General features: G+C 40.8%; 1 protein-coding gene across 1 annotated transcript in view; it reads right to left on the bottom strand.

The window, feature by feature from the left end:
- Positions 1-23,315, bottom strand: part of TDRD7 (tudor domain containing 7) — a 76,227-nt gene that overhangs the window by 14,165 nt on the left and 38,747 nt on the right. The window contains exons 7-11 of the mRNA XM_052645053.1: positions 18,004-18,190; positions 13,926-14,037; positions 12,522-12,724; positions 10,244-10,378; positions 8,269-8,355 (exon numbers count right to left, since the gene is read on the bottom strand). Coding sequence (XP_052501013.1) covers positions 8,269-8,355; positions 10,244-10,378; positions 12,522-12,724; positions 13,926-14,037; positions 18,004-18,190 — 724 coding nt within the window. The remainder of the gene's footprint in view (positions 1-8,268; positions 8,356-10,243; positions 10,379-12,521; positions 12,725-13,925; positions 14,038-18,003; positions 18,191-23,315) is intronic.

Here is a 23,315-nt window from a genome sequence, read left to right as displayed (position 1 = left end):
AAAAAGCTCCTAGTGCTGTGAGAGAGGAGACAAATACATGCCATACGATACTGTACTAAGGGTGATAATGAAGATATGCATGGGGTATTATGAGAACACACAGGGTGGTTAACTGACCCAGCAGGAGGTAGGTATTAGATCTAGCTTTCAGGAGGAAGGAAAGCCTAGAATTGGTACTTCTTTCACCAAAATTTACTTTTCTTATTTTAGCAAAATGCATACACTACAGAACATTTAGATACTTGAATGATATCAAAATCACTCTTCATCTACTATAGGTTACAGTTATCTGTCTAGTCTTTTATCTATGATTCACAATAATTAGATTTACAAAAATTACAACATGTTTATAGATACTATTTCATAGTTGACAGCCTTCCACACAATGTCTCATAAAAATATTTCATGTCATTTGTCTTCTATGTAATTTTACCTAAGTCTATCCATTGTGACTTATCTAACAAATCACTTTGGATAATTTAAGTTGTGTAAATTTTTGTCACTTTAAGAAATAATCACATTTATTAGTCATGTGTATTTCCTTTTTCACAAACTGAAGTTTTATAAATTTCACAAATTTATGTCCTTTCAGAGCTGGACCTTAAATGATGAATGGGAGTAAACCAGATTGATTGGTAGGAGTCTAGTTAGAGGATAATTGTGACATTTCAAATAGAGGGGAGAGGATGGGCAAAGGCACACACATATTTCTCACATGTAGTGACTACAAGCATTGTGGTTATATTAGAGCATCAAGTGAGAGGCCAGCCAAGGCAAGAGGTGAGGCTGGGAGACAGGCAAACGGAAGGTCAGCAGAGCCAGACATGTCTTCAAGAACTGAGACTTTACCCTGCAGATTAGAAGCCAATGTCACGCCTTAAGTAGAAGAATGAGGTGGTCAACTTTATAAAATTGCTAATGAGGGCTTTGGGATCTGATAGATTTGGTTTTGGGCTTCCCTGGTGGCTCAGACAGTTACATGTCAATCACCCTGCTTATTAGCTGAGTTACTTTCCTCATCAGTACAAACAGGGATAATAGGGTTTTGCAAACATTAAATGAGATCAGTCATGTTTAACAAACAACAAGTAGTCCTGTGGAAACAGTAAATCTCATCATAAACTGGATGTGTTACTATTTGCATTTTGGGTTGCTCAATCTTAGTGGTACAGAGCTTGACTTGAGGAAGACAACGGTGAAGGCAGAGGAAAACAGTTGGCGTGGTACTGCAGTGATCTGGGCAAGAATTGACAAAGATGTAAAATCAGCAGCATTTGGTGATAAGTTACACTGCGGGGCTGAGGAAGATGTAGGATTCAAAGATAACTCTTAAGAAACAGCCTGAATGGCTGCACAAAGGGAGGTACCACTAAAACAGAGACATGGGAAAAAGGTAACGATGGGGAGAAAGTATTTTGGTTTCAGACACAGAGAACTTAAAGTCTGTGAAATGAACAATTAGGCTGGCTTTTTGCTTAAATCTACAGTTCACCAGGGGCTGGAAAATGAATTTGGAAGTCATTAGGGCTGAAATGGTACCTGAAACTACGAGACAGGATTACCCAGAAGGATAAAGAGGCCAAGAAGACTGATAAGCCAAGACAGGACTTGGGGGCACTGACAGTGACATTTCAGAAGTGGGGATGGAGGGAGGTTTTGGGTGAAAAATAAGAGAAAGAATCATTAGACTATCACAAGGAAGATTAGCATTTGATAATATGGTACTTTAGTGAGAAGAGAATTTCAAGTTTCACCACTATTTGATGCAAAGAGGTTTGGAAAGATAAGACCTGGAAGATACTAATTTGACTGCATAATAAAGATGCTTTTACAAGAACAGGCTCTCTGATGGAGTGTGGGCAGAAGTCAAGTGTCAGTGATTGAAGATTGACTGGAAGATGGTGCAGAGTGAAGGCTGATCACTTCTACAGGGAAATGGGGAGTAATGGCCTCTGCATTGAATAAAGTTGGCTGGATGTATGGAGTAAGTTCAGAATATGTATGTGCTAAAGTTAGACAAGTTGAAATGTCAAGAGCAAATACATCACTTAAACACAGGATCTGCTTTTCATTAATCATCTTTCTTTCCCTAACTTTCTATGCGTCATTAAGAGAATGAATACCTCTGCTACCTGAAAGGTAAATAATCACAATTTGATAGCAATAAAAATAATACTAGATATTTATCTAAAGTATTTGAGCATGCAATGAGAAAGTATTTGAGCATGCAATGAGAAAGTATTTGTCAAAAAGGTATAACCTGATTATCAGTTCAGTTGCTCAGTCGTGTCCAACTCTTTGAGACCCCATGAATCAGCACGCCAGGCCTCCCTGTCCATCACCAACTCCTGGAGTTTACTCAAACTCATGTCCATCAAGTCGGTGATGCCATCCAGCCATTTCATCCTCTGTCGTCCCCTTCTCCTCCTGCCTTCAATGCCTTCCAGCATCAGGGTCTTTACCAATGAGTCAACTCTTCGCATGAGGTGGGCAAAGTACTGGAGTTTCAGCTTTAGCATCATTCCTTCCAAAGAACACCCAGGACTGATCTCCTTTAGAATGGACTGGTTGGATCTCCTTGCAGTCCAAGGGACTCTCAAGAGTCTTCTCCAACACCACAGTTCAAAAGCATCAATTCTTAAGTGCTCAGCTTTCCTCACAGTCCAACTCTCACATCCATACATGACCACTGGAAAAACCATAGCCTTGACTAGAGGGACCTTTGTTGGCAAAATAATGTCTCTGCTTTTCAATACGCTATCTAGGTTGGTCATAACTTTCCTTCCAAGGAGTAAATGTCTTTTAATTTCATGGTTGCAGTCACCATCTGCAGTGATTTTGGAGCCCCCAGAAATAAAAGTCTGACACTGTTTCTACTGTTTCCCCATCTATTTCCCATGAAGTGATGGGACCAGATGCCATGATCTTCGTTTTCTGAACGTTGAGCTTTAAGCCAACTTTTTCACTCTCCTCTTTCACTTTCATCATGAGGCTTTTCAGTTCCTCTTCACTTTCTGCCATAAGGGTGGTGTCATATGCATATCTGAGGTTATTGATATTTCTCCTGGCAATCTTGATTCCAGCTTGTGCTTCTTCCAGCCCAGCATTTCTCATGATGTACTCTGCATATAAGTTAAATAAGCAGGGTGACAATATACAGCCTTGACGTACTCCTTTTCCTATTTGGAACCAGTCTGTTGTTCCATGTCCAGTTCTAACTGACATGGAGAAACTAAAGTTGAGAGATATTTTACAAAATATTGCTATTCTTCAAAAGGCCACAAACAACAATGACTGAGCAACTGTCAGGTTAGAGGAAACTAAGATAGGACAACTAAATACAACTTGGAGGACCAGAAAAAGGACATTTGGAGGACAATGTGGGAACGTCAGTATGTTCTGCAGATTAGTTAATAATATTGTATCAGTGTTAATTTCCTGGTTTTGATAATGGTTATACAAGATGTTATCAATTGGCGATGGTGGGTAAAAGGTAAAGGTATATGGGAACTCTGAAATATTTTTGCAACTTTTTAAGTCTGAAATTATTTCAAAATAAAAGGCTTAAAAATTAAGCATTTATGCATTTATATATTATACACTAGACAGCACAGAGCCTTAAAATTCAAATAATGTTGTGTTCTTTTTAACAAGTCATGCTTTGAAGTTTATAGCTAAGCACATAACTTTTAGTCATATACCCAGATCTCGACTTTCTAAGACACATTCACATTAATGACAATAATTATTTCAAAACTGATGCTTTTATTGAAGTGGTCATGATTAAGATTTACTAAAAGGGAAAATCAGTACAATTAAGTTATCAAAATGTTGCTATGTTGTATTAAAACTCGATAAAGCAATGATTCTTACCTTCTTAGGGTTGGTTTCTTTCAGAATCTTATGAAAATTACGAATACTTTCCCTCCAAAATACATCATGCACATATACACACACACACACACCCAATATGGATATGATTATGGTAGATGGATTCAGGCACTCCCTGTAAGTAGAGGTCTTTGCACCTAGGTTAAGAACCACTATAACAAAGGAAAGGCAGGAAAAATGAAATTGAGCCCAGATTTGCAATTTAGTAACTGGGAAAACTAGGTATCAAAAAAAAAAAAAAAAAAAAAAGCAGCAGCAGCTGAAAAGAAAGAAACAGCAACCACAAAAATCCAAAACCTGCCTCTGAAAAACAAAGAAATATATGATAAAATATAACAAATCCCTTAAAATTTTTGATGAAGTAGCCTGCATTTTCATATTCTGCTCACTATCCAGTGTATTGTTTACTCTTAGTAATTTTGAAAATGAGAGGGTTTTACCTGCACTTCATATTGAACCTTGAAGTGCTTAAAAGTACTTGAAGCAAAAAAAATTAAGGTGGCAGTTTTTTGGGATCTTGTTTAGAAAAAGCTATAAATGAAAAATTGAAGCTACCAAACTGTGCCTTCCTAAATAGCATTGTAAAAGCATTTTAACATCAGTTTACAGATACAAACTATATTGAAGCCAGAATCTGATTCTTTTGCAATTTTTTTTCCGTTTAAGATTTGGTTTTGATTTCGTTTCAAACAAACATATTGACAGACTTCGACAGTAAGCTGAGAAAACAAAAAGCTGAGAAACAGAAAGTGTAATATGACGTCCTCATGCCCATGAGCAAAACATACAAGTCCTGTATTATTAATAACACTACAGCTAGCTATATTGAACTCTGGTCACAAAAATTCTATATACTTGTTAAACATCCACATCCTGATTCTTCAGAATTAGTGTTTGCTGACTAGACAATGATCACACGGGCTTTTCAGAATATTAGAATATTTAGTAGTATTTTGAAGTGCCACACACTCTGGTCAAACCTCTAGCCTACAGCCACGTTCATACAGTTAGTCCAAAGTTATGCTGCCACTGTAGTGTCCCACTCTGACCCCCATGGACGGTAGCCCACCAGGCTCCTCTGTCCATGGAATTTTCCAGGCACAAACACTGGATTGGATTGCCATTTCCTTTTCCAGGGTGTTTTCCTGGCCCAGGGATTAAACCTGCATCTCCTTCATTGGCAGGTGGATTCTTTACCACTGTGCCACCTGGGAAGCCCAAAGTTAGGGAACACTAAGAAAACTGTGGCTCAGACAGTAAAGCGTCTGCCTACAATGCGGGAGACGCGGTTTCAATCCCTGGGTGGGGAAGATCCCCTGGAGAAGGAAATGGCACCCCACTCCAGTACTCTTGCCTGGAAAATCCCATGGACGGAGAAGCCTGGTAGGCTACAGTCCATGGGGTCGCAAAGAGTCGGACACAACTGAGCGACTTCACTTTCACTTAAAATTCATAACTGAGCTTGCAAGAAAAATAAAACAATTATTAGGCACTGGAACAGTATGTGAAAACTGAAACCCAAGCAATCTTAGGCAAGGGGGAGGGAGGGCATGAGACTCCCCCAAGAAGTCAGAACTTTCAAAGGGCTACAACATTAAGGGAGGGTGACTGGAGAGCAACTCCCTACACCCAGAAATCCAACTCCTATATATGCACCCTGTGAGATGTGCATGGGAAGTTTCAGGGTAGCACTGCTTATAATAAAAAATTTGATACAAGCTAAATATCACTGTCAGGTGAAGGGAGTGATAATGTTGGCATATTCATACACTGTTATATCATACAGCAGGGAAAACAGATTACATCACAAACATAAGGAATGAAAAGGCATGTTTCAGAAGAATCAATACATTTTCAGTTCAGTTCAGTTCAGTCGCTCAGTCATGTCCAACTCTTTGCAACCCCATGAACCGCAGCACACCAGGCCTCCCTGTCCATCACCAACTCCCAGAGTTCACCCAAACTCATGTCCATCGAGTCAATGATGCCATCCAACCATCTCATCCTCTGTTGTCCCCTTCTCCTCCTGCCCTCAATCTTTTCCAGCATCAGGGTCTTTTCAAATGAGTCAGCTCTTCACATGAGGCAGCCAAAGTATTGGAATTTCAGCTTCAATATCAGACCTTTCAATGAACACCCAGGACTGATCTCCTTTAAGATGGATGGGTTGGATCTCCTTGCAGTCCAAGGGACTCTCAAGGGTCTTCTCCAAGACCACAGTTCAAAAGCATCAATTCTTTGGTGCTCAGCTTTCTTCACGGTCCAACTCTCACATCCATACATGTCCACTGCAAAAACCACAGCCTTGACTAGATGGACCTTTCTTGGCATAGTAATGTCTCTGCTTTTTAATATGCTGTCTACGTTGCTCATAACTTTCCTTCCAAGGAGTAAGCGTCTTTTATTTCATGGCTGCAATCACCATCTGCAGTGATTTCAGAGCCCCCCCAAAAAAGGTCTCACACTGTTTCCACTGTTTCCCCATCTATTTCCCATGAAGTGATGGGACCAGATGCCATGATCTTCGTTTTCTGAATGTTGAGCTTTAAGCCAACTTTTTCACTCTCCTCTTTCACTTTCATCAAGAGGCTTTTCAGTTCCTCTTCACTTTCTGCCATAAGGGTGGTATCATATGCCTATCTGAGGTTATTGATATTCTGGCAATCTTGATTCCAGCTTGTGCTTCTTCTAGCCCAGCGTTTCTCATGATGTACTCTGCATATAAGTTAAATCAGCAGGGTGACAATATACAGCCTTGACGTACTCCTCTTCCTATTTGGAACCAGTCTGTTGTTCTATGTCCAGTTCTAACTGTTGCTTCCTGACCTGCGTACAGGTTTCCCAAGAGGCAGGTCAGGTGGTCTGGTATGCCCATCTCTTTCAGAATTTTCCACAGTTTATTGTGATCCACACAGTCAAAGGCTTTGACATAGTCAATAAAACAGCAATAGATGTTTTTCTGGAACTCTCTTGCTTTTTTGATGATCCATCGGATGTTGGCAATTTGATCTCTGGTTCCTCTGCCTTTTCTAAAACCAGCTTGAACATCTGGAAGTTCATGTTTCACGTACTGCTGAAGCTTGGCTTGGAGAATTTTGAGCATTACTTTACTAGCGTGTGAGATGAGTGCAACTGTGTGGCAGTTTGAGCATTCTTTGGCATTGCCTTTCTTTGGGACTGGAATGAAAGCTGACCTTTTCCAGTCCGGTGGCTGCTGCCGCGTTTTCCATATTTGCTGGCATGTTGAGTGCAGCACGTTCACAGAATCATCTTTCAGGATTTGAAATAGCTCAACTGGAATTCCATTGCTTCCACTAGCTTTGTTCGTAGTGATGCTTCCTAAAGCCCACTTGACTTCACATTCCAGGATGTCTGGCTCTAGGTATGTGATCACACCATCGTGATTATCTGGGTCATGAAGCTCCTTTTTTTGTACAGTTCTTCTGTGTATTTTTGCCACCTCTTCTTAATATGTTCTGCTTCTGTTAGGTCCCCACCATTTCTGTCCTTTATCGAGCCCATCATTGCATGAAATGTTTCCTTGGTACATCTAATTTTCTTGAAGAGATCTCTAGTCTTTCCCATTCTATTGTTTTCCTCTATTTCTTTGCACTGATCACCGAGGAAGGCTTTCTTACCTCTCCTTGCTATTCTTTGGAACTCTGCATTCAAATGGCTATGTCTTTCCTTTTCTCCTTTGCTTTTCACTTCTCTTCTTTTCACAGCTATTTGTAAGGCCTCCTCAGACAGCCACTGTGCTTTTTTGCATTTCTTTTGTTTTTTGTAAAATACATTTTACGATTTATATAAATTTTTAAAACATTCATTCAGTTATACTTTATTCACGTTTTTACTATAAGTATTACTTTAAGTATTTATGTTTTTACTTTAAGTATTACTGTAAGTATGAGGGTGTCAGAGGAGGAGATGGCTGGATGGCATCACCGATGCAATAGACATGAACTTGGGCAAACTTCGGGAGATACTGAGGGACAGGGAGGCTGGCATGCTGCAGTCCATGGGTTTGCAAGGAGTCAGATATGACTGGGCAACTGAACGACTTTATACATACTATTCATTTCTGTATTTTGATTATTTCTATTTTTAAATATACAGATAGTAAAAGTGTGTTTGTATAGACACAAATATAGTAAAAGTATAAAGCAGTGAAGAGGAATGAGAAATACCAAATTCAGCTGGTATCTCCAGGGGAGGAAGTAAAAAACAAGGGCTGCCGACAGGCAGGGTCAACTGTAATAGTCATGTTTCATTACTTAAACTGGTGATTTTTTTTTTAAACAAACAAACAAAAATGTTGTTTGTGCATGTGAAATATTTAATCTTAAATTTAAAAAATAGTCAAGTGACTAATTTTACCTCTACTCGTAGCCATTTTCCTTTGCAGTGGAAGAGGCAGACTTTCCCACAGAAGGGTAATGAAACGAAGTACTCAGAAGTCATGTGCTGCAAAACACAAACACATGACACACTCATTACTCACAGCAAAGAACACGTTGCCACATGCCTGCTGTGGTGCAGGTCGACTGCTTCCCTGTCCATGATCAGACTTCCAGTGAGGCCTGCACTGCAGCGGACACAGCATGCGTACTGGGCTTGCAGGGCTTCGGTCTTTTTTCTCCTGTGCTTGTTGGTGGCAGCCGTCTACTCTTTCCTTTAGGGTGAATGTTTCTATTCTCCTTCCTTGCACATGGATCATAAATCAGCCCTGTTAACATGTCTAAAAATGATAGCATAGAGGTCAGGATGATTCATCAAGGCTCTGGCACCATTAGTTAAATACAGAGGAGGAGGATGAATCTGATAAAAAGAACAGCCTGGATGAGAGGGAGGTGGTTAGGTTAACTGTCTATTAGGCCTCCTCTTCTCTTCTGTTAACATTCAGATTCAAAGAAAAGATTTAATTCCAAAACAAAAGAAATGTTATCAATACAAATGTGGCTATCAGTGCCAGTTCAGTATCTTCATCCTCCTCCTCTCTGTAGCTTGAAGCTGGGGACCTGCCATTGCTTCTTTCCTTCAGGGTAAATGTTTCTACTCTCCCCAAAGGCAATATCTCCCTCCACTTGAGTTCCCAGGGCACTAAGAACTATCAAGGGTGCTTTTCATCACTATAGATAATAAGCATATACATGTAAATGAATAACTATAGTCCACCCTCTGGGTGTCTCAGATTTCTCTAGGATAGATTAGCAAATCAAACTTAAGTAATGCTCTTGAGATACCTCCAAGATATCTGCAATGGAGAAAGAGGTAAAGTTACAGATCTAACGTCTTGATTCTAGGCTGTAGTCTGAACACAAGTTTATTCCGATTCAGCAAATATTTTGGAATACTGATTTTATGTAAGACACTAGATAACATACTACAGTACCTAAATGAATTAGGTACTTACCAGAACCTGGGGAGGCTCAGTCTCTGCCCTCAGGAAGCCTACACTCTAGTAAAGCAAACAAACGTCCAAACAGCTGAAACAATCCTGCGTACAAGTGCTGTGAGGCCCTTGAGGTGCTCTGTAGGTTACAGAGAAGCGTTCACTTCTAGGGTAAGGGGGTCATAGTTGAAGGGGCACAGGAGTTTAGTCATTTGGAAACCACAGCATATTGTGGATTACGACCACAATGTCCTAATGGAGGTAAGGAAATTCCTTTAGGAACTTAAAAGAAAACCTCCACAGATCTTGATTCAGAGAAAATGATACTAGAATTAAAGGGTAAACTGAGAGTGAAAGTGAAAGTAGCTCAGTCATGTATGACTCTTTGCGACCCCATGGACTATACAGTCCATGGAATTCTCTAGGCCAGAATACTGGAGCAGATAGCCTTTCCCTTCTCCAGGGGATCTTCCCAACCCAGGGATCGAACCCAGGTCTCCTGCATTATAGGTGGTAAGAGATTATTAATAAGTATAACTGTAGAACCACATTTACCAGGGTACAGGTTTTCTCAGGGACCATGAAGAGCTTGGGGAATGATGCCTTGTAAGTTTTATTCTCCCTGTAAATTCCATGGTTCTGTCTTTGTCCAGGCAGAGGAGCCAGCTGCACAAGACGACAGTCACAGGCAGCTGCACTCTAGGCTCCTCAACTGCACCTTGACCCATCATTGAGCACTTTCTATAAGCCAGGCCCTGTGGATACTCACTATTATTATCCTCATTCTACCCTGCAGAAAGCATGGAGGGGTTCTGTTTCAAATTCTGAAGTCTGGGGATCTTACATTTTTAGAGATTCTATCTTAAACTGTTCAAAACTTACTGCAAGAATACAATTTAGTGACGCCTCTTGTTTGCAATGCTAGGACTCATCTTGGAAATAGATGCTGCTCAGCCATACCTTACAGTGGAAGTATTCCTCTATCTTATGCAGAAGGTCGTTGAGCTTGTTCAGACCCTTACAAGGCACTTGGCAGTAGAGTGTGCCATCGGAGCAAATGTTAGTCACTCTGACATTAGTGTACATGGCATCAACCTGGAACAAAGGACACACCAAGGATGCTTGAGGACAGTGCAGCTCTTACCTGCCTAAGGGGATAGACCTAGTTCACTGAAAGTCTCTGCATTTTGCAATTTTCGAAGCAAGCCGGAAGACAGATAGGATAGAATGAAATTCATAATGCAAATGTGAAAAACTAGTTTGGCTATCTCTCTTTCAAAAGGAGTATCTGCTCTCAGTTGTATCAGGCACAGAGTAGACATTCTGCATATATTATATTATTGCCACTTTCCCCTAATAGGCTAAGAATATCTTTAACTCTGGTTTATCTTCTCCCCATTAATTTTGTTGTTGTTCAGCTGCTAAGTCATATCTGACTCTCTGTGACCCCATGCACTGCAGCATGCTAAGCTTCCCTGTACTTCACCATCTCCTGGAGTTTGGTCAAACTCATGTCCACTGAGTTAATGATGCCATCCAACTATCTCATCCCCTGTAATCCCCTTCTCCTCCTGCCCACAATCTTTCCTAGCATCAGGGTCTTTTCCAATGAGTTAGCTCTTTGCAGCAGGTGGCCAAAGTACTGGAGTTTCAGCATCAGTCCTTCCAGTGAATATTCAGAGTTGATTTCCTTTATGATTGATTGGTCTGAACTCCTTACTGTCCAAGGGACTCTTGAGAGTCTTCTCTGGCACCACAATTCAAAAGCATCAGTTCTTTGGCACTCAGCCTTATTTGGGCCTCCCTTGTGGCTCAGCTGGTAAAGAATCTGCCTGCAATGTGGAAGACCTGGGTTTGATCCCTAAGTTGGGAAGATCCCCTGGAGAAGGGAAAGGTTACCCACTCCAGTATTCTGGCCCAGAGAATTCCATGGACTGTATACTCCATGGGGTTGCAAAGAGTCAGACATGACTGAACGATTTTCACTTTCAGTTTCAGCTTTCTTTATGGTCCAACTCTCACATCTGTACATGATTACTGGAAAATACCACAGCTTTGACTATACAGAGCTTTGTCAGCAAAGCGATGTCTGTTTTTCAACACACTGTCTAAGGTTTGAGACTACCCTTGTGGCTCAGACGGTAAAGTATCTGCCTGCAATGAGGGAGACCCAGGTTCAATCTCTAGGTCAGGAAGATCCCTGGAGAAAGGAATGGCAACCCACTCCAGTATTCTTGCCTGGAGAACCGCGTGGACAGAGGAGCCTGGCAGGCTACAGTCCTTGAGGTCGCACAGAGTCAGACATGACTGAGCAACTAACACTAGGTTTGTCATGGCTTTTCTTCCATGGAGCAAGCATCTTTTAATTTTGTGGCTACAGACGCCATTTGCAGTGATTTTGGAGCTCAGGAAAATAATGTCTGTCACTGTTTTCACTTTCCCCCCATCTATTTGCCATGGAAAGGACCGGATGCCAAGATCTTAGCCCCATTAATTTAGAAAAAGAATTATTATATAAATATTTTTGCAATATTAACAGAAGTGAAAACAAACAACTCTCAAAAGATCAATCCCATTATTAGTCTACTTTCTAATCCTTGCCAATGGCCCACGTGAATTTTAGTAACTTTAAAAAAACAGAAAAGGTTTAATTTTAGCCACTTTTAGTCAAATCATAATATGAAGTATGAAGGCAATTCACTGTTGTTCTATTGATAATTATTAAAACAATATTTTTCCAATGTTGTTATGAAGTTTCTAAAATAATCATTTTTAACACCCAATCCTATTCTTTACAGTGGCTGCTCCATAATTTATTTAAAGGTGTCCTTTTCTGCAGACATCTATGTTCTTCACATTTTAAAAATGTTAAAGCTAGCAATTCAATGAACATCTTCACTGATCTAATTTTCCCTTCTTTTGAATTATCTTCCATTATATTTGCAAAATAATTTCATATAAAATTAATATATGCTCTTTGTAGGAACTCAGAAATAAAATAAAAATCCAATTCTTAATGCTCTTTGTAGGAACTTGAAAATAAAATAAAAATCCAATTCTTAACAATTACTATTTATATTTTGGCATTTCCCCCCACTTTTAACTCCCCTCTATCTTTTTTCTCAATACATATGTATTCTGTCTCTATCTAACGTTAGCCTAAAATGTACCACATTCTATTCTGGTGAATTTATTTCCTGTGTTATGTGTGAACAGACAACAGGGGTCATGGTGGTACCTGAAGGTGAACCTCTAGTGACTTGTCACATATGGCCTTTAAGCAGGTGGCATTGATGTTGATGTCATCTTCTCCTGAGGTATCATACAGAACAACCAGTGGAATGTCAGTTTTTTCAAGTATTTCCACTGCAAAGATCTTCCCACAAGTTAAAGATTCCACCACTTTCACTAAGTCAGGATCATCACTTAGAACTTCCAACCCTGAAAAATATTGAATATTCTATTTAATTAGAAGAAACATTTTAAGAAACATTTGATTGTATTCATTCTGGCTACTTACTACAATCATGAATCTACTACAAAATTCTTAAATTTTATAGGGAAGCTTTGTTTTACAAACTTCTTTGTAGTATCCAGCCTTAGGTTTAAAAATATTCATTATAATGTGAAAGTCTTTTTGAATGATTACACTGCTGCTGCTGCTAAGCTGCTTCAGTCATGTCCGACTCTGTGTGACCCCACAGACGGCAGCCCACTAGGCTCCTCTGTCCCTGGGATTCTCCAGGCAAAAACACTGGAGTGGGTTGCCATTTCCTTCTCCAATGCATGAAAGTGAAAAGTGAAAGTGAAGTCGCTCAGTTGTGCCCGACTCTCAGCGACCCCATGGACTGCAGCCTACCAGGCTCCTCCATCTAGCTGCAGGCAATCTTACAACAAGAAGAGAAGTTGATGATCAATCTGAATTTCTACCTTAGGAGAAACAGCCTTCACTTTATATACAAGCACATATTTAAAACAAAGAGACTAATGCATATAAAAAATTAGCAACCAATTATGTCTTATAGTCACGGATTTGTAACATTCTTCCTAAAAGTATAACCTTGGTGGTTTGTTTTTTTTTTTCAGTTTCTAAGTATACACAATTATTTCTTTCACAAACATGCATTTATTGAAAATTTAGATAGCCTCCCCCCACCCTTTCTTTTCAAGTACACCATGATGGCACTGAGAATACCGAAGAATTTTCTGATTTATGAAAGAAAGATTAAATACTGCTTAATGTAATATGGGTACTAGGTGAATTTTATCATAGTCTAATTATTCTTTATTCTTAGAAAACTGTAATACTGGAGTGAGTTGCTATTTCCTTCTCCAGGAGATCTTCCCAACCCAGGAATTGAACCTGGGTCTCCTGCATTGCAGGCAGATTCTTCACCAACTGAGCTATGAGGGAAGCCCATATGTTATGTATAATGTAACAAAAAATATATAAAAACATTGTAACATTTTTATAATGATCATATACTATAGAGAGAACATTAAACATGAATTTACTTACGCTTTTCAAGAAATAACACATTTAACACCTGGAAATACTTAGTATGCTTTAGGATTTAACTACCCCAAAATACAAAGATGATACACACCAAAGTGGAGAGCTCTTATAAAAGCTTCTTTTTACCTGCGAGCTTACACTTTGTAGCTTGGAATGAGAGTGAACAGAACTTCGGGTTCAATCTGTATGCTTTGCTCTTTTCAACATTTTCACTAAAACCATAGTCAACATAGCATACCTAATGATAACAGAAACAACGTTTAGGTTCAAATAAAATTCTTTATACTTACTTCTTAAAAAAATAAAAACAAAAACTCACGATGCATTTAATTGGCTTCAGTTTACTCCTTTGCCAACAGGGAGCAGAGGGAAGACTGCTGAGCTCCGGTGCCTTCTGTTATCAGCTTGTCAGCAGCACACATATCTGATCTGCCATCCCTGGCTGCTCCACTCTTGCCCTACTATCATAATGCCTATATCACCTCCTTCTTTTCTGATTTACACCCCTCCATTACTTGTTTCTAGAGGAGGCACACACTGGGGTATTTGTCAGATTCTATACTCCCAAAGCAGCACTTATGATGGCCTGCTCTCAGCGGTTATGTTTCCAGGGACTGAGATGCTGTCTATGACAGCAATGATGTTGCAGCTGGATAACATGAAATCCTACACTGTAAAAGTAGATAATTCTGTTTTTTTCTCAGTGCTGGGAAGCTGGGTTAGGCTTTCCTCCAGCTCAGGAAAAGATCCCAAGTCTGCCGGACAGAGTTCTGTGTTTACAGAAACCTGCATGATGCTTTCTCATCACCAACACAGATCACTGAGAGCCTGGACAGTATGTTTAGTGTATTAATAAAACTTTATTTGAAAAGGACTATATAACCAAAGCCTTTTTCCTTTTGGAGAAAAATTAAATCTAGAGACCTTAAGCTTTGATTTAGAATGACACCTAGGAATAGGAGGTAAAGTGCTAAAATTTAGCATGCTTCTCTAATTAAAGCAGATGATAGTTATTACAAAAACAAGACAAAACAAGGCAGGGCAAAGGCGTGGCAAAGAAATACCAAAGAGTTTTACTTTCTGCAGTAAAATAAAGTCCACAGCTTCTGAGTACTGAGATTCTGGTATTAAGTATACAAGACAAAAACTCTCCCCCCTCAGAGAATCTAAGGAAGAAAAGCACAGAGAGACAACTAAAGTCTTTCCCTGGCCACCTGCTCACTGGGGCTATAGGGCTTACGTATTCCAGGTTGAAAAGGATCATCTGTTTGAGCTCACATCTTGACTCAGTGCTCCCTGAGGCCTCAATCCCTGGCAGGGTCCCCACACTACAGCCAGCAATTTCTCCAACCCCAAATTAGCACCTGCATTTCCTTCTCCAAAACCTTAGGATCCACACAGCTTTTGTTTCCTTTAATAGTAATCACCACCCACAACTTGGATTCTGCTCTTCCTAGGCCTAAAATGGAGACAGCGTGTTCTGAGAATAGAACATAATATGTGAAATCATGATTCCTGGGCAATTCAGAATGTAATCCCAGCAGCAAGAGACAAAAGAATACTGTTCTAAATTCTTCAAAGGGTTTCTATAGCTCTGAAGCTTTTCTTTTCTTTATTCTTTGGAATCATGATATCATGTATTTGCATGTCAGCTGTAGTTCATAAAACATTTGCCCGTGGACGTCCGGCTAGACTCTCACAGCCCTCTGCCCCTCAGCCCCGGGATTAGCACAAGCAGCCTCCCTATCCTCGCGTTGGGCCCCAGTCCATTCCTGGCTCTCTGGCTCCCTCAAGCGGTCACAGGTCTCACAGTGCCTTCTGAGTAATAACCAGCAGACACCTCTGGGATGTGGGTCTGGACCAGGTAAAACTGGCACCAACCTGAGGGGTGACCGCCAGTTCCTGTTTCTCATGTTCACCAAAATCTATGGAAATCAAGGAGGGAATGGATACTTGCTGTCAGGCACAGCAAAATTCAAGAGAAACAAGACTTGTTGAGTAGCTAGTGTTTCTCCTAGTAAGGGGTAAAATTCATCTCTGTCTGGTTCACGGGGATATGGGAACAAGATCAGGCCAGGATTGCCACAACTACTGCTGTCTTAAAGAGCTTACTATCTACAACAAACCAAGATACCCCTTTTATTCCTAACACCAGCCCACAGCTCTCAGAAGCAATGACATAGCCGGTTGCTTCCTGTTCTGTCTTCCATGGGGCACTTCCCTGTTCTGGTTCCCATGACATGGTCCTCTTGGTTTTCCTCATTCTTTGGCCATTCTCACAGTCTCCTTTGCTCCTCTCATGCCCTCCATCTAAGTGCTGAAGTGTTTCAGAGCCTGGTTCTGGGTGATTCTTCCTCTAGGTGACCTGACCTAGTCCCAGGGCTTCAAGTGGCACTTACATGCCGATGCCCCCAACCCTGGTCCTGTCTTCTCGCTGAGCTCCAGGCTCATCCAGGTGAAATCAGACAGCTATTCTCAAACCTATTAGGTCATACAAAATTTTTGATTTTCTTATATATTGATTCTTCTCCCTGACTTCCCAGTTTCAATAAACGGCATGACCATCCACCCAACTGCTCAAGTCCTGAACTCATCAGCCATCCTGAACCTTCTCCTTTCTTCTCTTCCACATCCAATGAATTAGTGTCCTGTCAGTTCTACCTCCAAACACATCTTGAGTCTGTCTTGTTATCTCTGTCTCCACTGTTTCCACCCTAATTCCGGTTGCAACTGCTGGTTACTACAACAGCCAACTAACTGGTCTTACTTTTGATCTTTGCCCTACACTACAACCTTTGCCCCACATAGGCACTGCAACAACCTTTGAAGCAAATAAACCAGATAACATCTCCCTGCTTATCCCTTCCTTCACAGTTATTTTCTATTGCAGCACCCTGGTTATTTCCTTCACTGCTTTTCACTGTCTTTTCATTTATTGTATACTTGTTTATTATCTGTCTTCTTTTACTAGCATAAAAGCTTCTCGAGGACAAGCCTTGTCAGTCTTGTCTCTTTCCCTAAGACAATGGAAAAAAAGAATGAAAAGTATAACAGGCAGATACTAGCATGATGATAGTGTCTGATTTTATAGGTAAGGAATCAGAAGTCCCAAGGTCACACAGCTAGAAGTGGCAGAATTGGGACTCAAACTCAGGTCTAAATGACTCCACAGTTTAAATTCCCAAAGCAGAGGTAAGGAAGGAAGGGAGGCCCAAGTGATTTTTGCCCTGTAGATCTCAGACTGGGGGATGATCTTGTGGAGGGTTCGCAGTGTTTATTATAAACCCTGACACACTCTTAACATATCATCAGGGTTTGTACAGTTCTTCTCTTCATGAGCAATCCCTGTGCCTTCAAGCAGCTAAGTTTTGAATTTCCTAAGGGCAGGGAAACAGTCAGGAAGTGGACTGAAGCTGAGCTAACATCTAGGACAGTCATTCCCCATCATCCAGAGGTCACTCAGGTTTCTCACTAAACACACATTAGTGACAGGGCCACATACTGACTAGGGTCCTAATCATCTGGACTGCCCACCCCCTGCAGTGTTAAGTGTTCTGAGATGTGCTAACCCTGATTTTCAAAGTTTAGACAAAACTGTGTCTTGATGAGCAAGTTCTCACTCTGGGTCTCTAAGGTGAAGGAAGGAAAAGGCAGCAGGGCAGGGGCTGGTCACCATGAACGTGGCCAAGTCTGGAAGTACTGGAGCCTCTGATGGAATAGACTAGTGAAAGAGCCCTCTGACCTTTCCGAGATGACCACAAGGGCAAGACTTGGGGCATGGTCAAGTCTTACTTGGGGTTCCCCTCAGCTGGCTGTGCAAGAAAGGAGAGAATGTCATCTCTTCCAATCTGTATGATTTCCTTCATTTCCAAGTACTGACCCTGATAAGAAGCCCATAGAGCTCTGATCAGTATTCATTAGGTAACCCTGAGGAATAGGAATGCAGGTTTGCTTGTTTTCCTGATTAATTATATCATGGGTTATGGTATTCCAATGGAAAAGAATTTTTTTCTTTGTTTAATCTAAAACTCTAAGATAATATAACTATCACTGACTTAAAAGCTGACAGGGATAATTATTATTATTTCTTTTTACATATATTATCTTTCTAACTTCTGGAGAAAACTAAATACTGTTAGAGGATACCATATTAGAAGCAATATTTTCATTTGAAAAATAATGTGTTTGTCTTCATAATGCTTGCCTTTATCTTGCCCTCTTCCATTGAAATGACCTGTGCTCGTAACCAAGCATCCTCTTCGGCATTTACAGCCAGCAGCTGGCCAACCTGCACAGTCTGGACTGGGGTGACCTTAGGATTCTTACTGTAGTACTCCTTCATCTCATCTTCCATTAATTCTTGAGCAGCAGAGTAGTCTTTGCCCACGTACCTGAATTAAAGGAAAAGAACACAGATGAAGCAAGCTGGAAGAAGGAAAGCTACAGGAATTCACTAATATTACTCTGTTTTTCTACTGTCATCTTTGGTGCCAGGCTCAGATTTGCTTACATCAACAGGGAGGAGAATGTGGATTTAGTAAACATTTATATCTTGAAAAAGGAGAATGCAATACTGTGGAATCATAAAACAAGACCAAAGTCCAACACACCACAAAGCAGAGCAAATGTTCAATAGCAACGCAGTGACCTTGCGAATGTAACAGTAAACAGTCAAGGAGTTTTTAGAGGAGGACTAGGCTGAGAGAAGACTCAAGGGAAGGGAAGAGAGAAAGCGGAAAGGAAGACACCAGAGGAGGCCAGATGAGCAGGAATCAACCTGAGATTCTGACTCAGGCTGCTAGAGATCTGTGTGGATTACTTAGAAGAGAATCTAGTTAATAGTTCTGCCTTAACTAAGGTGCATATGGACAAGTCTCAAGCACTGAAAAACCAATGAAACTTAACTTCTCCAAGAGAAAAACAAACCCTAGAAAATAAACAAAATCATGTGACAACCCCTCCCTCCAACTTACCAAACAAATCACAACAAAATGCTGAGTTCTGATACCCTTAAAGAGATGGCATGTTTTAGATAAATGCCTCTTTAAACTGTACGCTTCCTAAAGAAAAATTCTTTTTCAGGATACTCTTCTACCTCCTTCTACAATTTTCTGCTGTTGACAACTGCAATCACCTTGTTCTAGTTCACTATTTTCCCTTCTGCCATAAATAGGCTGTTGTTTCCTTGGCTTTAAGTCCTCAGAGACAATTCCAACAAAGGCCTCCTTCCAGAATGGAAAACCTGGCAAAGCAAGTGTGGCTCCTGTAACAGGAGCTATCTCAGCCATGGGATGAAGCCTTTTGAGTTTTAAGGCTATGCTATACCAGCACTAGAGTCACCTGGCCAGGGAGATGGGAGATATGCCACAAGAACAGGGCTTTCTGAACTGTTCCAGCTTCTACTTGGGGCCCAAATAGTCCTATTAGAACTTTAACAAACTATTCCTTTAGGAGTGTCTTCCTATCTTCTTGGTAACTACTAGCAGGGCAGAAAACACTAGAGTCAACCTATTTGTTACTAGCAGAAAAGAAGCTTTTAAAAGCCCCACACAGAATGGAAATAATGCCTCTTTTGGAGGCAAAGGCTGTTTTAAACCCACATATGACATGCATATTATTTACTCCATACTCTATCATTTGTTTATTGAGCTCTACAAATATTAAGGTACTGGCTGCACTCTTGGCTCTGGGGTCTCCTAGGACATCTTCACCTCTGCCCGAGTGCCCAATTCCTGGGACCTAGAGTCTCATGGGGACTCCTGGTAGCAATGCAGTCCTGGATGCTCCACTGGCAGAGGCCTAGGCTCCAGCGGTAGTTTGGTGGTTTGCCTAGCATGGGATCCTTCCAGGAAGGAGGAAGGTGGTGAGAAGCAGCATGAGCTCCACAGGCAGCTTTTGCTCTCTGTAGCCACCAGCAGAGAACGACGCTAGCTACATGCTTTGGGTGGGGTAGGGAGATAATGTTACAGCTGGTTTAATAGTGGGTGGTGGCAAGAATGAAGTCATTACCCCCAAATTATGTAGGCCAACTTAGGTGAGCCACAAATAAACGTTATACAAAATTAATTTCTGAGATTGGTGACAACAGATTCCCATACTTGGCCTAAGGGTCCCACCACAGCACCTCCGTGTAACTTTGTGAGTTATAAGCTTACCAGGTTCCAGAGTCTATTGCCTGCCTGGGTAAAGCTATGGGTACTGCTGGATCTGCTAAGTTTTCAGGGTAGCTGGGGGATACCAATAACCGAGGGCAGATATCACCTACCATGCTTGCTGGTTGCCTGCCACCCTACTTCACATAGAATGCTGACACTGGGATTCTAAGTTATACTGATAAAGCAGATTCAGGTAACCAGAGGACCCTGGACCTAATCATCCTGGAATAGATTGGAACCCTCCTACTGAAGTCTTGGAACTGATCCAGATTCCTGCCAACCCTTGGGAAGAATGTAAGAAATAACATGATTGATCAAGTCCAGTTCTGGGTGACTGGTCTCTGAAAGTGGCCCCCAGTGACTATTGGTAACACAAACCCAAGGATCCTGCCAAGGAAGCAGATTTAGATTTTTTCCTTTATAATGTCAAATGGTAAATGTTAGCAAGGTGCTCCTCAACATCCTTCCTTTACCTCAATTTATTAGTGACCCACAGTGGGAAGCCAAACCCTCAGCAAGCTCTTTCTATCCTCAGGCCATACTTCACCTTTCAAATAAAAGCTCCATACTTTTACCACCCCTATATAAAACAGACCTCAACAAAGCTTCAGCATGTTTGAGTTTTAACATTCAAAGATACTTGATTCTCACTTCTTTATCAGACAGTTTGTTCAGATAGAAGAGCTTTAATAGTTTTGCTGCAATATTTTATTAAAGAACTTGGCCACAATTCTTTGTGGCCTTTCTTTGGGTCTTCCCAGCTCAGCTATGACCCTGAGGAGGAGTAAGAGCCCATACCATAAGGGACATTTTGGTTGAAGGAGCCTGGACCCTGTTCTGCTTCAGCCTTTACCCAGTCTGTATATCCACAGCCACACCTTGCGCTGCTCCTTCTGGAGATCTACTGGTTCCTATTGTTTATCCCAAGTCAGAAAGGGCAAATTACTGTCTGTCATTTCCTATATCGTCTACATTTTCTCCAAAAGTCCACATCAAGTACCTGGAGCTGGACTGTTTTTTTTTTTTTTATAATTTCAGTAATCATTAGCCACTCAGGCAATAATTCCTTCTCCAAGGCAATGATATCAAAAGGCTCAAGGAACATACAGAATGATCTCTGTTCATTTCCAAAGTAAACCATTCAATATCACAGTATTCCAAGTCTATGCCCCAATCAGTAATACTGAAGAAGTTGAACAGTTTTATGAAGACCTACAAGACTTGCTAGAACTAACACCAAAAAAAGACGTCCTTTTCATCATAGGGGACTAGAATGAAAAAGTAGGAGGTCAAGAGTTACCTGGAGTAACAAGCAAACCTGGCCTTGGAGAACAAAATGAAGCAGGGCAAAGGGTAACAGCATTTTTCTAAGAGAATGCACTGGTCATAGCACACAACCTCTTCCAACAACACAAGAGACAATTCTACACATGGACATCACCAGATGGTCAATACCGAAATCAGACTGATTATATTCTTTGCAGCTGGATTGAGAAGCCCTATACAGTCATAAAAATAAGACCAGAAGCTGACTGTGGCTCAGATCACAAACTCCTTATTGCAAAATTCAGACTTGAATTGAGGAAAGTAGGGAAAACCACTAGACCATTCAGGTATGGCCTAAATAAAATCTCTTATGATCATACAGTGGAAGTGACAAATAGATTCAAGGGATTAGATCTAACAGATAGAGTGCCTAAAGAGGCAGGGACCAAGGTTCATAACATTATACAGGAGGCAGTGATCAAAAACATCCCCAAGAAGAAATGCAAAAAGGCAAAATGGTTGCCTGAGAAGGCCTTACAAATAGCAGAGAAAAGAGAAGAAAAAGGCAAAGGAGAAGAGATATATCCATCTGAATGCAGAGTTCCAAAGAACAGAAACGAAAGATAAGAAAGTCTGCCTAGGTGATCAATGCAGAGAAATAGAGGAAAACAATAGAATGGTAAAGCCTAGAGATCTTTCATGAAAATTAGAGATACCAAGGGAACATTTCAAGCAAAGATGGGCACAATAAAGGACAGAAATGGTATGCACTTAAAATAAGCAGAAGATATTACAAAGAGGTGGCAAGAATACCCAGAAGGACTATACAAAAAAGATCTTCATGACCCAGATAACCATGATGGTGTGATCACTCACCTAGAGCCAGACATCCTTGAGTGCGAAATCAAGTGGGCCTTAGGAAGCATCACTACGAACAAAGTTAGTGGAAGTGATGGAATTCCAGCTGAGCTATTTCAAATCCTAAAAGAGGACACTGTGAAAGTGCTGCACTCAGTATGCCAGCAAATTTGGAAAGCTCAACAGTGGCCATAGGACTGGAAAAGGTCAGTGTTCATTCCAGTCCCAAAGAAAGGCAATGCCAAAGAACATTCAAACTACTGCACAATTGCACTCATCTCAAACACAAGCAAAGTAATGCTCAAAATTCTCCAAGCTAGGTTTCTTTTTTTTTTTTTTTTCAAGCTAGGTTTCAACAGTACATGAACTGTGAACTTCCAGATGTTCAAGCTGGATTTAGAAAAGGTAAAGGAACCAGAGATCAAATTGCCAACATCCATTGGATCACAGGAAAAGCAGGAGAGTTCCAGAAGAACATCTACTTCTGCTTCATTGACTACGCTAAAGCCTTTGACTGTGTAGATCACAACAAACTGTGGAAAATTCTTAAAGAGATTGGAATACAAACCACCTCACCTGCCTCCTGAGAAAACTGTATGCAGGTCAAGAAGCAACAGTTAGAATCAGACATGGAACAATGGACTGTTTCAAATTGGGAAAGGAGTACATCAAAGCTGTATGCTGTCACCTTGCTTATTTAATTTATATGCAGAGTACATCATGTGAAATGCTGGGCTGGATAAAAAAGTGAAAGTCGCTGAGTCATGTCTGACTCTTTGCAACTGCATGGACTATACAGTCTGTGGAATTCTCCAGGCCAGAACACTCAAGTGGGTAGCCTTTCCCTTTTTCAGCAGATCTTCCCGACCCAGAAATCAAATCAGGGTCTCTCCTGCATTGCAGGCAGATTCTTCACCAACTGAGCTATGAACATAAGCTGAAATCAAGATTGCCGGGGGAAATATCAATAACCTCAGATATGCAGATGACACTATCCTTATGGCAGAAAGCGAAGAGGAACCAAAGAGCCTCTTGATGAAAGTGAAAGAAGAGAGTGAAAAAGCTGGCTTAAAACTCAACGTTCAAAAAAGATCATGGCATCCAGACCCATCACTTCATGGCAAATAGATGGGGAAACAGTGGAAACAATGGCTGACTTTATTTTCTTGGACTCCAAAATTACTGCAGATGGTGACTGAAGCCATGAAATCAAAAGACGCTTGGCTCCTTGGAAGAA

This window comes from Budorcas taxicolor, chromosome 8 (assembly GCF_023091745.1).
Source record: "Budorcas taxicolor isolate Tak-1 chromosome 8, Takin1.1, whole genome shotgun sequence".
In the NCBI taxonomy this organism is placed as follows: domain Eukaryota; kingdom Metazoa; phylum Chordata; class Mammalia; order Artiodactyla; family Bovidae; genus Budorcas; species Budorcas taxicolor.
This window is presented reverse-complemented; position numbering and strand designations above follow the sequence as displayed.